General features: G+C 40.6%; 1 protein-coding gene across 2 annotated transcripts in view; it reads left to right on the forward strand.

The window, feature by feature from the left end:
• The first annotated feature begins 323 nt into the window (after positions 1-323).
• GFRAL (GDNF family receptor alpha like) overlaps positions 324-16,876 on the forward strand; it is a 74,322-nt gene continuing 57,769 nt past the window's right edge. For both annotated transcript variants that reach the window (XM_075200605.1, XM_075200606.1), the window contains exons 1-2: positions 324-408; positions 6,998-7,132. In XM_075200605.1, coding sequence (XP_075056706.1) covers positions 387-408; positions 6,998-7,132 — 157 coding nt within the window. In that variant the 5' untranslated portion in view covers positions 324-386. The remainder of the gene's footprint in view (positions 409-6,997; positions 7,133-16,876) is intronic.

Genomic DNA, 16,876 nt, shown 5'->3' on the forward strand with positions numbered 1-16,876 from the left:
ACTAGGAATTTGCAATGGTGATAAATATACACTGGTGGTAAGAAGTGAAGGTTGTGATTACTCAGATGATTTGCTATTGCTCAGTGTGCTCATTTACAAATATTTTTCCTTAGTTCTAGAATGCTTTAAAATTACATAGTTTCCCTTATTCTTGAATTGTCAGTAATAAGGTAAAAGAGTAAATTGTGCAAATCCATGTAATGCATATTTAGATTTCGTGTACTAGTCACACATTAAGAACAACTAATGGCAGGCATACAGCTAAAGGTCCTGTGGGCTGGAGCTGTTCTGTGAGCACAGTGCTGAAATCCTATCTGTTCTTTATTTGCTTGAAATCATTAGACACATGCACTTCACCAGTGACACTGGATACACTCTGAACTGCAATGAAGTACAACTGCTGCACAGGTAACCAAATCAATACTTTTTCTATGTGTTTCATATGTGCCCTATACTGACATTCAATAAAATAATTAAAAAAATAAACAGTTTCAATAGCTATATATAGTTTTTAAAAGTTGCTGTAAGCAAATTCAAATTATATTACTGGATATTAGAATAATTATTAAAGATTTGCAAGATGAACAGTATTATTCAGAAAATAGAATATTGTTTCTTTCTTTTCTTTTACCTTATATTGTATCTAACATGAATAAAATAACGTGAAGGCTATCTTGTAATATTAACTGAGGTGAGATCTAAATGGTGCTATTATATGTTTTTTCATTTTTGAATGTCGGGTGTATCTGCTTACTTTCAGAATTCATGCATGGTTAAATTCCTATTTATTTATGTGCCTTATGAAAACAGGGAAGTGTGCCTTAGCAGGTGCTCTTTAAGCTTCAGAGTGCTTTGGCTAGTATTCTTCTCTATCTGATAAACCATTAATGAACAAGCATATTCAGAACATCTCACAGTGATACTTTAAGCTCTGTAAATAAAGCTCTGGAACAAGGCTTATTTTAGCGAAATATAAGCAATGGTAAATGCTTGTTACTCAACCATTAAAGAGACAGCAAATGTTTGTAAAGACATAAAAATAAGGGTAAAATAAAAATTATATTATTATTGACAACTGTTCCTGTGTTTTCTATTATGTTGACTGAGGAGAATAAAATAGGATTCAAACTTATTTTCTATGTTTGGAAAACAAAATTGTAAACTTTCTCATGAGTTCCTAAATAACAGTTATTTTATTTTAATCAAGTTAGGCAATATAAATACAGATTACAATGACACAAAGTATGTGTATACATCCTACCCAGGAAAACCATGGTGTAAGGTATAAGAGTAGCATGTCTACCTTTTTTGTAGTTTACTATGATGTATGCTTCGATTTCTACTACAATGCATAATATAACTGTACATATTCTTTTACATATATATATATATATATATATATATATATATATATATATATATGTGGGTGTGCTCAACATTACACAGGTGCTATCCAGCAGAATTACTATAATAAAGTGTGAAAGGACATTATGTTCAGACATAACATATAGAGCAACTTTTCAGTTGTAGTCAGTCACTATTGCGTATTGATTAGCTGTTACATTATTTACAGATTAAAATAACAAAATGTTTATTTTATTGGCAAAGTTGTCAAGCAATATTTTACAAACATATTATCATGCTTCTGTATATCAAAATATGTCCAGAACTAAAAGTAGGAGCATTCTCTAAATAAAATGTAGCTTAGGTTTGAAAGTCAGAAAAACCTACACAATCTCAGAATCACTGGTGGGAAATGTATTTGTGTATTAATGTAATGTCAGAAGAGGGACTGATATTTTACTGACCTCTGTTTATGATGAATGGAATTCTAACAATGGTACGTTTTAATCACTAGCTGAACATCTGAACATGTATTACCGGTTAACAACCCCAATCATTGCACAGGTAAAAGGGAGATACATTTAGATATGATGATTTATAACAGGATTATTAAATAAACATTAAATATATATATATATATATATATATATATATATATATATATATATATATCAAAACACAAAAAGACAAGGGCGCCACACATAGTGTAATTTGTTTGGAACAAATAGTAAGTGATATAAATCCGAGCTGCTCCTGTACCAAATAAATTAATAATAACAGCTTATCTGATGAATGCAGCAGTATGACTTCGTAGAAACCTCTTTATCCTCTTCATCTCCGAGAATATATTATTACACTATGTGTGGCGCCCCTGTCTTTTTGTGTTTTGATCTCTAGGTGTGACACTAGCAGACAGGTGTCAATTGATTTGAGAGCTGCCTATATTCATTTAAGTATCCATTTAAAATATCCAGAAGACAATCAGTCCATCAGGCATCTAACTTTTATGGAATCATTGAAAGTCTAACTTAGCTGTTATCTCATCTCATATAAATAACCAATATGATTGTATCTGGTTCAAGAGTTTTTTTCATGTCGAATAGAATCTACTAATAGCAGGATAAATTACAGTAAAATGCACCAAAACAAATATGTATTTTAGAAATAATAATAATAAAAATTAGCACAACAGCAAGTGGTCAAAGTGTGCTAGTACAGAGTGGTATGCCATACCGCCACTTCTCCTACTGGCTTCATCGTAAAACTATCAAATATCATTCATTTACATACCGCCACGTCTAAATTTCCACTTCAACCACTGACAATAGCTATATACTGCAGACAGTGGTGAGATATTCCAAGCTTCCCTACAGACAGCTCCCACTAATTTTGATGTACCTGAGGTGCCTTACTTATTCTTTAAACATATATGCTTTTTTAACTGGAGTCAGATCTGCTATTATTTATTATAATATAAACAACTTTAGGGTAATCTGGTGCTATCTGACTCTGACACAGCCCTCACTTCTTTAGTGGCTTTGGTTTAGGGTCTTCTGTGTTCCTTGCTCAGATCTTTATTTTATTCAGCATTTGTAATCATTTATTCTTGTTTCATTTCAATTGAAAGCGCACATTTTTCTAAACTTTTCGAGCCATCTCATGGAGTAGATAGTAGCTAAGTAATCACGCAAATCAAAGGATTTGGGTACAACTGGCCTCAGTCACTTTTACTAAGCAGAAAAGCTTAGTACTTCAACTTCAAAATAACCACGTTGCCTGTCTGGCACTAACTAAACACAAGTTGTTTCTGACTGTCAAACTGCTAAGAGAACATTAGACGTTCCAACACATTTTGTTTACTCACAACAGATATCAGGCTTTCTCCTATAGAGACCTTTCCCCCAGACAGAGAAGAGAGCATATCTAGTTTGACATGTCTTTTTTAACACATCTGGATTTTATTTGCACACATCCATTTTAACAGGGCATGATCTGTCACCTGTTTAAACTGTCTACCCAGGAGGGGCTGGACCACTCACTGTTAGACTCTTCTGTAACATCGAGTTCTAACATTTTTGTAACCTCTCGCTGAGTTTCCCATTTTCTATATAGTTTTAGGTTGACCTTGACCCCTGGTTCTGTGACAGTGTCATGGTTTATCATGGCCACTTGGCCGGGTAGATCTGAAAATATGTCACTATATCTTTTGAGGAACACTTTAGGTGCATTCTTTTGTGCAGCTGACAGTGTCTTTGACACTTTTACTTCTGGAACTAAAGGGAATTGGGTTACTGGAGGACCAGGTTCAGCTGAGACAACTAACTTATCCTTCCAGGGTTTTATTAGGCTAACATGTTAAGTTTTGTCGGGCTTTTTTATCTTAGGTTGGTACACTTGATAGTTAACCTCAATTACTTTCTCCCTGATCTGAAACAGACCCTGCCATTTAGCCAAAAACTTGTGTCCTACCGTGGGTACCAAAATAAGAACTTTATTCCACGGGGCAAATGTATTTACCTGGGTTTTCCAATTGTACACCCTCTGTTGGGCTTGTTCCATGTGCTCCTTGGCAATGGGAACAATGGAAAAAAGGGAAGGAATCACAGTGCTCAATCTCTGATATGACAGAAAGATGATCCAATGTTGCTCAGAGGTAATCAATGATCAACTGTGTGATGTATATCATATATTGTTAGCATATATATCACCAGCTAAGTCCACACAGTCTTTGTATATGTTCTCTGTGTCTCAATAGGTTATCTGATGTCCAGAAATGCAAGAATCTTCTTGTCTTATGTTTTGTGGCATGACCCCAGTGTCATGTGCAAATAAACAGATGTTGAACGAAGTTAGATATAGACAATAATAAGTATAAGGAGGGTGAATTGTAGGCACTTACAGTTTGGTAAGATGTAGTAGATGGTTGATGTACCCATAGAAGTCTTACTTCATATAGGATCTCTGTGTCCTCCGATGTATGTTGTGGCTCAAATGGTAATGGCTCATGCACATGGACCAGCAAATGTGGAGATTGGGACAGTGTTGTTAAAAAGTATATAACATTTATTTGTTAAAAACAATACCCACTTACATCGAAGTGTCCACCAAAGTACATACAGTATGATGGTCTCATGCAGTGTGATCAGCTGTTATTCCTGAACGCGTTTCGTCATCTCTGACTTTTTCAAGAGGATAAGTGTAACTATGTGACAAGCTCTGTATTTATACTGATGCGGCGGCCATCTTGCACATGCACCAAATGTCTGTCTCCTTGCGCATGCACAGTATAGATTTATTGTGTCTATACAGTTTCCCCTAATTTATAGCGGCACATCTATAGATGGAATTATTGCCATCATGTCATCTAACAGTATCTCACCTTTTTAGCCATGAAGAGAAGGTAATTCTATTTTATAGATATAACCTCTATTATTCCGATGGCCATCTTTACTGTGGGCAATAAGTGTAATGTAAGATGGCCATAATAAAGTGCATCGACATCTTCAAATGGTATATAGAAATATATCTATGCTGTTTACAATATATCTGTAAGGGTATCCAAAAGCGAGTTTATTGACATAATGGTTTTTAATAATCATATGTGTTGCAGTAATTTTGTATTTTATTTTGTGCCTCATTCTATAAACTCTTATCTGTTCTATTGCTATATATAGTAATAAAAACTACTTATCTATCCGATGTTCACATACCCACTAAGGGACATAATTGCATAATGAATATGAGGATGAAAATCAAAAAAGGGATATTATACACATATTAATACCTCTATGTTTACATGCAATCATATATAATACTCGTAGTCAAAATATGGGGGCTTCATAAAACCTTCATACAAACAGAACAAAGTATAGTAAAGTAGTAAAAGTACATAATTATATAATACCCACAGAGTACGCTTACAGCTCCATATGTATATTGAATGCAGACAATAATGAAATAGTATGTAGCCATTTTTTGATGAATCAAAATATATGTACAGTAACAATCCTTTCTATTTCTATTTGTCTTATTTATCCTTTTGAATGAGTGATGCTATTTCCCAGTCTATATTTAATCCCCTCGGTGCTAAAGTTTTAAGTTTAAAAATCCATGCTACCTCTTTGTTGTTAATATTCTTTAAAAAGTCTCATCCTCTCCAGTTCTGTTTTACCTGTGTAATGGTCATAAATTTGAAATGTTTCACGTCTTTATTGTGAAATTGAAAAAAATGAGAAGATACACTATACAATGGCAGCAATCCTGTCCTGCATCTCAGACACATGCTCAATAACACTTTTATAAGGATGCTCTTCCCACGTATCTTTTGCCACATCCAGCAATCCTCTGGAGTGTCTCCTATACAACAAATTAACTGGAGAGAACCCTGTAGAGGACTGAGGAGATTCTCTAATGGGCATTAATAAATATAGCAATAAATAATCCCAAAGGATTTGTTGAACCTTTCTATCAACCCATCAGTCTGTAGATTGTAAAGGGATGTCCTGAGGTGAGCGTCCTTAAACAACTTGTACATTTACTTCATGATTCTAGACATAAAGGTGGCACCTTTGTCAGTCAGGATTTCTTTAGTTATTCCCACTCTGCTAAAGACATGCACCAGCTCTCTAGCTATAGCCCTGGTTCAGATATTGCGCAAAGAGATTTTCTCAGGATACAAGGTAGCATAATCCATTATCACTAGGATATACTGATGCCCCCAAGCAGACTTTAACAAGGGTCCAACAAGATCCATGGTTACCCTGTCAAACAGAACCTCTATAATAGACATGGGGTCTGGGTGCATGATACTGGCACTCGGGAGAGGAAAAACAATATTCTAACACCTCTTTATGCCTCCCTGGCCAAAGGATCTGCTGTATAATCCTCTCAGTGGTCTATTGTGCTATTATTTAACTGTTTAATTACCCCACACCCATCACCCAGGGGTGTGGAAAGAGCCCTGTGCTGTCAGCAAGGGGCTGGGTACCCCTAGGGAGGGGGTCTGCATTTGTTTTGCAGACCCCAACCCTAGGGAATCCAGTTTCGTGCTGACCAGCCTGGGACTAGATGGCATCCTGGCAGGGGGACCCCTGCTGCAAGTTCCCCTGCTATGGTGCCACCAGCCCCAGCTGACTAAACCTAGGGCTGGTTGGATGAGAATCAGGGGGATGAGAAATATGACTGTCAAGTGTACATTTGTTTTTTGTTATTTTTTATTGATTAAATAGTAAGTATGGTGTCATACCATCAGTACATTTTCATGTCAATACATGCAGTTGTTTTTTGTTGTTGTTATGGCTGTGTCTAAAACATGTCAAAATAACCTTTATTTGTTGTCTGATCACTTTTTTTTAGACCTCTCCACCATTTGAGTTACTGGACCAGTCTTTATAAATGTGTAAAATAAATTCCAAATTTCAGTTATTTTACAGAAAAGTTATTATTCAGTAAAAAAAAAGAACGTAAAAGAATGCTGAACAAAACCTTAATGCAACATATTACTCTCATGGAAACTTAGCAAAGTTTATACATTTCCATTCAAATATTATCTATATCCACACTAATGTCTAGACCATCAATAAATGAATGTAGAAAATAAAAAAATATATACAAAATATATACAATATTAAACGATTCTATCATGTCTTTTCAGCTCTCTGGTTTATACTTTTGAACTTTCCTGCCTCTCAAGCTTTACTGTGTCAGAACTTGAGAGAGAGATGTAGAATCTCTGAAGATGAATGTGAAGGACTCTTGAATACGACAGAAAGAATGTGTGATCTTTCAGGTAAGTGATAGCTATGTTAAAACAATATATCATTCAAGACTTAAAAGGTTCATTATAGAGTAAAAAATAAATCATACTTTATACCAAAAACACAAAAATGGCAGATATTATTTTATTAATAAAGTATATTATTTCAACATTTTGTTACATTTTAAATTTATATGTATTTCTTACATAATTAATGGATTTATTGTAGAGCTTTGCAAGTTTGCGCAAATAAGGGAATAAATATAGGACATATTCTCAAAATAAGAGTACAAAGAAATGTATGTATAATATTCCAAAAGTAGAAAAATACTTGTTTACTAAAGGTCCACCTAAAAGAACACAATGATTGCAGGTGACAGCACAGGAAAGAAATTATCACTATCAAACTGTGCCACGGAGCTTTCTTTATGTTCTCTTCTATGCCTGCATCAATACCTAGCACTAATCCCTAACTAATACCTATGTGCAGTCTTATATATATGAATTATATTACATTTCTATGTTCCTCAATGCCTCATTTTTCCATTGAACATCTTTTTATGCTTTTTTGTCTTTAGCATCAAACAATATATATACAATAAAATAATGGGTAGCTTATGTAAATACTTAATACACTATAATACACTAAATTTTTGCTCTCCAAATTTTTTTTTTATGACTCCCTGTCCGCTTTTGTGTGTGTACAACTTGTCACATCATATTCACAATGCAACTATTTTATGAAGCCCTGTTCAAGTTTACTACCATTGGTGATAACTTATTCAATTGTCTGAACAACATACCAACTTAAATATGAACATGTTTTAGGAATGAACTGTATACAATAAGTATCTCAGAGAGTACTTGTTGCCTACACATAGTTCATGAGAAGGCAGCAAACTTACTAGGAAAATGTAGAACTATACTCACCTTCCACCTTCCTGTATCCTCTTGCGCCTGATCCCCTCCACTGACTCCTCTTGTGCCTGCTGTATATGTCCCCTGCCCTTAGTATGTAAGCTCTTATGAGCAGGGCCCTCTTCCCATTTATATATATATATATATATATATATATATATATATATATATATATATAAACACACTATATGGATAAAAGTATTTGGCCACACACGTTAATTATTGAATTGAGGTGTTTTAATCAGACCCGCTTCCAAAATCAAGCACCTACCAATGCAGTCTTCATTTGCAAACATTTGTGATACAAAATTGTCTGACGCCGTCCCCGCTGATTCGGGACTCTGCCTCTGTTCCCGCTGCCTCCTCCGCTCTCCACCAATCAGTTCAGTCTAGACTCTATTTAAACCTGCCTCTGGCGCCATTAGGGTGCCAGAGTAACAGGTTCACCACCAGTGTTCCTGGCTTCCCTATTTCCTCCATACTCCTGAGTATTCTGATTCCTGATTACCTGTTGTGACCCTGGCTTGGCGACCATTCTACTCTTCTGTGTGACCCATTCTGTACTGTGACTTTGGCTTGGCGACTATTCTTTGGATTACCTTTTTGTACCTGATATTCCTGATTGCTGTGACCCGGAACCATCTGACCTCTCTACGCTACACTGGTAACTGGCTAACAGGACCGCGACCTGCGTGCTCTCTGCTGCGAAGTCCAAACCTCCTTGCGGGGGTCCCTGGTGAACACCAGGGGTACGTTAGACTCCGCGCCTGTTTGACCAGTGGCACCAATATCGGTTAGTGTCATATCATCTTCAGCCTCATAGGCCTACAGCGTGACAGTTTACTCTGGCCATGACTGACGGTACCGGAGAACCCTCATCCCGAGATCTCCTCATCCATTTAGGAGTACGGGTAGAACGCCAGGAGGCCAACCAAGCACAACTCTTGCAGTGTTTACAAGGAGTGATTTCCAGCTTGGATGCCCTGAGCACTTCTCAGGCAGCAGCCCCAGTTCCTGATCCTGCTCCGGCTGCTGTTCCACCAAGCGCAGCACTGGCTACCTCTAGAACACTACGGATTCCAACCCCAGAGAAATACGACGGTAATCCCAAAGGATGCCGTGGATTCCTAAACCAGTGTTCCATCCAGTTTGAACTTTCACCGGAAAACTTCGCATCTGAGAGAGCTAAGGTGGCCTATATAATTTCCCTCTTGACGGGACAGGCCCTAGCTTGGGCCTCGCCACTGTGGGAACGAAGAGATTGATCTCTCCTCCATTCTGACACTTTCATTGAGAACTTCCGGAGGGTATTTGATGAACGAGGTCGTGTGTCTTCGGCTGCATCCAGTTTGTTAGCTCTTCGCCAAGGTTCTCTAACTGCAGGTCAATACGCGGTTCAGTTCCGTACCTTAGCCTCAGAATTAGGCTGGAATGATGAAGCTCTCTCCGCCACCTATTGGCAAGGCCTGTCAGACCCGATCAAGGACGCACTGGCTTCGCAAGAGCTTCCATCCAAGCTTGACGACTTGGTCTCTTTGTGTGTCAAGGTAGACATTCGCCTTCAAGAGCGCTCTCAGGAGAGGGTCCAAGGTCGTCGCACTGTACGTTTGGCTCCTCGTTTTCAATCTCCAGCTCTCCCGGCGGAAGAGCCGATGCAAATTGGACGCTCTCGTCTGTCACGGGATGAGAGAGAACGCAGGATCTAGAATCGTTTGTGTTTGTACTGTGGAGAATCCGGCCATCTGCTATCTTCTTGCCCCAAGAGGCCGGAAAACTTCACCGCCTAGGCAACACCAGGGAGGTTTTTCTAGGTTCATGTCTCCATTCTCCCTCTCCTTCCAAAGATAACAGTTTTCTGATGCCTGTCACCCTCACATTTTCGGACTCTTCACTAAATTGCTCTGCTTTTATGGATTCCGATCTGCAGGAAATTTCATCTCTGCCACTCTGGTGTCGAAGCTTCACATACCCTGCACTCCATTGCCGCAACCTCTGGTTCTTACTGCAGTTGACGGTAACCGTGTCAGCAACGGTTCCATCACTGACACTACTGCTCCAGTTCAGTTGCAGGTAGGGGTTCTCCATCAAGAGTGGATTCAGTTCCTGGTTATCCCACAGTCCGTGAATTCCATCATTTTAGGGCTACCATGGCTCAGGAAACATTCGCCACAATTCGATTGGGCTCTCGCTCAAGTTACCTCCTGGGGCTCCTCATGCTTTAATCAATGCCTCTCGAAAATACTTCCTCCTAACCAACTTCCTTGTCTCTCTCTGGATTCTCACCTCAAACTACCAGAGCCGTATTTAGACTTTATTGATGTGTTTAGCAAAACCGCTGCAGAGACGCTCCCTCCACATCGAGAATGGGATTGTCCTATTGAGCTAATTCCCGGCAAAATTATTCCCAAAGGTAGAGTTTATCCTCTAGCTCTCCCTGAGACTAAGGCAACATCTTTATATATATCAGATAACCTTCAAAGAGGATTTATCAGAAAGTCTACCTCGCCAGCAGGAGCCGGGTTTTTTTTTGTAAACAAAAAAGACGGTTCATTAAGACCGTGCATAGACTACCGCCGTTTTAATGATATTACTATCAAGAACCGCTATCCGCTCCTATTGATCACTGAATTGTTCGACCGGATTAGAGGGGCCAAAATCTTCTCTAAATTAGATCTCAAAGGGGCCTACAACTTAATCCGCATTCGGAAGGGCGATGAGTGGAAAACGGCATTTAACACCCGTGACGGGCACTACGAGTACTTAGTCATGCCGTTTGGACTTTGCAATGCCCCTGCAGTGTTTCAAGATTTTGTCAACGAGATCTTCAGGGATCTTCTGTATCAATTTGTAATTGTCTACCTGGACGATATTTCGATATTTTCATCTGACTTACATGTTCATCGTCTCCACGTCAAGTTTGTTCTTTCTCGCCTCCGGAAACATTCCTTATATTGCAAGCTGGAGAAATGCCTTTTTGAGCGTTCACAAATTCCATTTCTAGGATACATAGTTTCTGGCACCGGCCTGCTGATGGATCCGCAGAAAGTGAAGGCTATTGTCAACTGGCCATAACCTATTGGTCGCAAAGCTACCCAACACTTTATCGGCTTTGCCAATTATTACCGGCAGTTCATTAAAGGCTTTTCGTCCATTATTTATCCAATTACAGCTTTAACTCGAAAAGGTGCCTGCAGCAAACCATGGCCTGTCGAAGCCATATTGGCCTTCAAAACTCTTAAAGAAGCATTTCTTTCGGCCCCTATACTCAAACAGCCAGACCAAGGGAGACCGTTTTTTATTGAAGTGGACGCTTCTTCAGTCAGGATTGGAGCTATACTTTCCCAAAAATCTGCTTCAGGAACATTAGAAACTTGTGGATTCCTGTCTAAGAAATTCTCTAGCACTGAACTAAATTATGGAATCGGTGACAAGGAATTATTAGCCCTCAAGATTGCCCTTGAGGAGTGGCGTCACTTACTAGAGGGTGCCTTACATCCCGTCACGGTCATGACAGATCATAAAAATCTTACTTATCTCCAGGAAGCACAATGTCTTAACCCCCATCAAGCTCGCTGGTCTCTTTTCTTTGCCAGGTTCCAACTCATTCTCACCTTTCGTCCCGGTTCCAAAAATTCCAAGGCCGATGCTCTCTCCAGGTCCTTTGATAATGACAGTACTCTCACTTGTTTAGACAACAAGATGATTCTAAATCCAATACAAACAGTGGCCATCAACAATTCTTCAGTAATCTCTCCCCCTCCAGGGCGTTCATTCGTGGAACCTCATCTCCGCTCTAAACTACTATGTTGGGCTCACGAGTCCAAATTTGCCGGCCATGCCGGTTACAAGAGAACCAAAGAATTCCTCTCCAGATATTATTGGTGGCCTAAACTGGCTTCAGATGTTCAAAAATTTGTATCTGCATGTTCCGTTTGTGCACACCACAAGGTGCCAAGACAAAGTCCTCCTGGTCTTCTCCTTCCTCTGCCTATTCCGGATTCTCCCTGGACCAGCATTACGATGGACTTCATCACCGATCCCCCTTTGAGCAATGGCTACAATACCATCTTGGTCGTGGTAGACCGCTTTTCAAAAATGTCACACTTCACTCCTTGTAAAGGTCTCCCTTCAGCCCCTAAACTCGCAGATTTGTTTCTAAAGAACATCTTCCGTCTTCATGGATGCCCTCAAGAGATCATCTCTGACAGAGGAGTACAATTTGTCGCTAAGTTCTGGAGAGCTTTTTGTAAAAAGATTGGAGTCAGTCTCAAATTTTCTTCCGGATATCACCCCCAAACTAACGGACAGACAGAACGAGTGAATCAAGACTTGGAGTGTTTTCTACGGTGTTTTGCTTCTGATCATCAAACGACATGGAATGATCTTATGTATTGGGCCGAATTTGCCCACAACAATCTTCTACATTCCTCCTCTGGGCGTTCTCCAATTTTTATTATCTACGGCAGACATCCCACTCCTCCTCTTTTGTCCGAGGCTCCCTCCTCTCTAGTACCGGCGGCTGATACTCTCATCCATGACTTCTCTCAAATCTGGTCTCAAACCAAAGAAGCACTGTCTACTTCTGTACAGAGACAGAAGAAAGCGGCTGATCTTCATAGAAGAGTTGCTCCAGTACTAAGGGTAGGAGACCGTGTTTGGTTGTCTACACGCAATCTTCGACTTCAAGTTCCATCCATGAAATTGGCTCCTAAGTTTATTGGTCAGTTTGCCATATCACAAGTCATTAATCCTGTCTCCTTCAAACTTGCATTACCTCCGTCTCTTAGAATCCATAACACATTTCATATTTCATTGCTGAAACGCTGATTCTCAACAAATTCTTCAGAGAACCTGCTCCTCCTCCACCTATTAAAACATCTTTAGGGGATGAATTCGAGATCGAGAGGATTCTGAAGAGACGTTTCTTCCAGCGCAAACCTCAGTATCTTGTACACTGGAGAGGTTACGGTCCGGAGGAGAGATCGTGGGTCTCGGAGGCCGACCTTCATGCTCCTCGTCTCCTTGCAAAATTTCTGAGGAAAGGCAATCCTACTCTGAGAGGGAGGAGGGGAGGGGGTACTGTCAGATGCCGTACCCGCTGATTCCCCTGTCAGACGGGGAACGGATGTCTGATCTCCCCGTCGGCTGCCGCTGGACTTCCGGGTAGCGGGCGCATGTGCCCTGGTCTCAGTTCCGTTGCTAGGCAACGGGACGCTGCCTCTGTTCCCGCTGCCTCCTCCGCTCTCCACCAATCAGTTCAGTCTAGACTCTATTTAAACCTGCCTCTGGCACCATTAGGGTGCCAGAGTAACAGGTTCACCACCAGTGTTCCTGGCTTCCATATTTCCTCCATACTCCTGAGTATTCTGATTCCTGATTACCTGTTGTGACCCCGGCTTGGCGACCATTCTACTTTTCTGTGTGACCCATTCTGTACTGTGACTTCGGCTTGGTGACTATTCTTTGGATTACCCTTTTGTACCTGATAATCCTGATTGCTGTGACCCGGAACCGTCTGACCTCTCTACGCTACACTGGTAACTGGCTAACAGGACCGCGACCTGCGTGCTCACTGCTGCTAAGTCCAAACCTCCTTGCGGGGGTCCCTGGTGAACACCAGGGGTACGTTAGACTCCGCGCCTGTTTGACCAGTGGCACCAATACCGGTTATTGTCATATCATCTTCAGCCTCATAGGCCTACAGCGTGAAAAAAATCAGTTGTTCAGAAGAGCTCAGTGACTTTAGGTGTGGTACAGTGATAGGATGCCACCTTTCTTTCTTCCAAATTTATCTTTCATTCACTGACCTCTCCCCTTCCCTTCTGTCTCATGTCTCCTGCTGTCTCTTGGCCATATCATCTTGGATGTCCCAATGTTTCCTTAAACTCAATATTTCCAAGACTGAGTTTATAGTCTTCCCCCCTTCCAGGACTCTCCCACCTCCCCCCTCTCTATTTCTTTTAATAACACTACCCTTGTGTCTGTCCCTCAAGTCTGATGCCTTGGGGTCATCCTTGATTCCTCCCTCTCCTTCAAGCCTCACATTCTGTCCCTCTCAAAATCCTGCTACTTCCACCTTTGGAATATATCCAAGATACGCCCCTTTCTCACCATGGAAGCTGCGAAATCCCTTGTTCACTCGCTTGTAATCTCTCGCCTTGACTACTGTAACCTTCTTCTCTCTGGCCTACCTCACTCTCACCTTGATCCTCTTAATTCTATCCTCAATGCTGCTACCTGCCTCATTTTTCTCTCCCGCCGCTCTGTCTCTGCAGTCTCCCTCCAACAGTCATTACATTGGCTCCCCATGCCCTACAGAATTAAATTTAAACTCCTCACCCTCACCTTTAAAGCTCTTAAGAAATCTTCCCCTCCCTACATCTCCAATCTCATCTCTAACTACACTCCTACCCGCCCCCTCCGCTCTGCCTGTGACCACCGCCTCACTACTTCACTGATCACCTCTTCTCACTCCCGTCTTCAGGACTTTGCCCGGGCTGCTCCCCTGCTGTGGAATGATCTACTCTCAAAGGCTTCAAGCATGCCCTTAAGACTCATTTCTTTATTCAAGTCTATCAGCCCTCCTCCTAACTCCCGTGTCCAGGTTCTCTCCCCTATTTAGTACCACCCTATTTGTGTCTCCCCCTTTTCTTTAGAATGTAAGCTCTCAGGAGCAGGGCCCTCTTTCCTTGTGTGCCCCTTCTACTATTCCATCACCCTCTGTACCTCTTGGCCGGCTTCGCTAGCCCTGCTGTCTTTAGCTTCTGCCTACTTATCGCTGATTTCTAGCATCCCTTTCACTAACTGTCCCAGAAATAATTTGCTTTGCTTTACCTTGTTACCTGTGTTTGTATATATTTTTGATCTTTCTGTATCATGTTGTGTCTTGGGTTTCTGTTTTCTGTATATGTAATGTACGGCGCTGCGGACCATTTGTGGCACCTTATAAGGTAAAGATAATAATAATAATAATAATAATTTGCAATAAGACAGTTCATGAACTTTAATTCCTGCTGGATACTCCACAATCAACTGTAAGTGATGTTATTAGAAAGTGGTAGAAGTTTAGGAACAAAAGCAACTCAGCCATGAAGTGGAAGAACACGTAAAATCACAGAGAGGGGTCAATGACTGCTAAGGCGCATGGTACGTAAAAGTTGTTAAACGTTTTGCTGATTCCATAGATGAACAGTTCTGAACTTCCACTGGCATTAATGTAAGCACAAAAACTGTACAGCGGGAGCTTACTGGAATGGGCTTCAATGGCCGAGCAGCTGCATGCATGTCTCACATCACCAAGACCAATGCCAAGCGTCAGATGGGGTGTTGTACAGTATACTGACACTGGACCAGTGGAAATGTTTTCTGTGGAGTGATAAATCACTCTTTTCTGTTTGGCAGCCTGATGTGTGAGTCTGGGTTTGGCGGATGCTGGGAGAAAGTTACCTGCCTGACTGCATTATGACAACTGTGAAGTTTGGTGGAGGAGGGATAATGGTATGGGGCTGATTTTCAGGGTTTGAGTTAGACCCCTTATCTCCAATAAAGGGCACTCTTAATGCTTCAGCATACCAAGTCATTTTGGACAATGCTATGCTTTCAACATTGTGGCCAAAGTTTTGGGGAAGGCCCTTTTCTATTTCAACATGACTGTGCCCCATTGCACAAAGCAAGGACTACAAAGACATGGTTTAATGAGTTTGGTGTGGAAGAGCTTGATTGGCCCGCACAGAGCTCTGACCTGAACTCCATTGAACACCTTTGGGATGAACTGAAACAAAGTTTGGGAGCCAGGTCTTCTCATTCAACATCAGTGCCTGATCTTATAAATGCTCTAGAGAATGAATGGGCACAAATTCCCACAGAATCACTCCAACATTTTGTGGAAAGCCTTCCAAGAAGAGCTGTTATTGCTGCAAAAGTGGAACCAACTCCACATTAAAGTATATGTATTTGAACACAATGTCATTACAGTCTCTGTTGGTGTGTAATGCTCTAGGGTCCGAAAACTTTAGTTCATATATTCTAAATGCATGTATATATATATATATATATATATATATATATATATATATATATATAAAACAATCAGCCGCAACATCAAAGCCACTGACATGTGAAATGAATAACATTGATTATCTTGTTACAATGACACCTGTCAAGTGGTGGGATATATTAGACAGCAAGCGAACAGTCAGTTCTTAAAGTTGATGTATTGGAAACAGGGCAAATGAGCAAGCATAAGGATCTGAGCGATTCTGACAGGGGCCAAATTGTGATGGCTAGACAACTGGGTCAGGACACCACCAAAACTGTAGATCTTGTGGAGTGTTCTCGAGTATGCAGTGGTTAATACATACCAAAAGTGGTCTAAGTAAGGACAACCAGTGAACTGACAACAGGGTTATGGGCGCCCAAGTCTCATTGATCGAATGGGGAGCGAAGGCTAGCCCATCTGGTCTGGTCCCACAGAAGTGCTTCTGTAGCTCATATAGCTGAAAAGTTAATGATGGTTATGATAGAAAGGTATCAGAACACAGAGTGCATCGCAGATTGCTGCGTATGTAGACACCTGTCTACTGCCGAAAGCCCCTACATTGGGCACATGAGCACCAGAACTGGACCATGGGTGCTTTGGAAAAAGGTGGCCTGGTCTGATGAATCACATTTTCTCTTATGTCATGTGGACTGCCAGATGAATGGGTATCATTTACCTGGGGAAGAGATGGCAACAGGATGCACTTTGGGAAAAAGACAAGCTGGCAGAGGCAGTATGATGCTCTAGGCAATATTCTGCTTGGAAACCTTGGGTCCTGGCATTCATGTGAATGTTACTTTGACACGTATTACCTACTTAAA

The sequence above is a fragment of the Mixophyes fleayi genome, chromosome 3 (genome assembly GCF_038048845.1).
Source record: "Mixophyes fleayi isolate aMixFle1 chromosome 3, aMixFle1.hap1, whole genome shotgun sequence".
Taxonomy (NCBI): Eukaryota; Metazoa; Chordata; class Amphibia; order Anura; family Limnodynastidae; genus Mixophyes; species Mixophyes fleayi.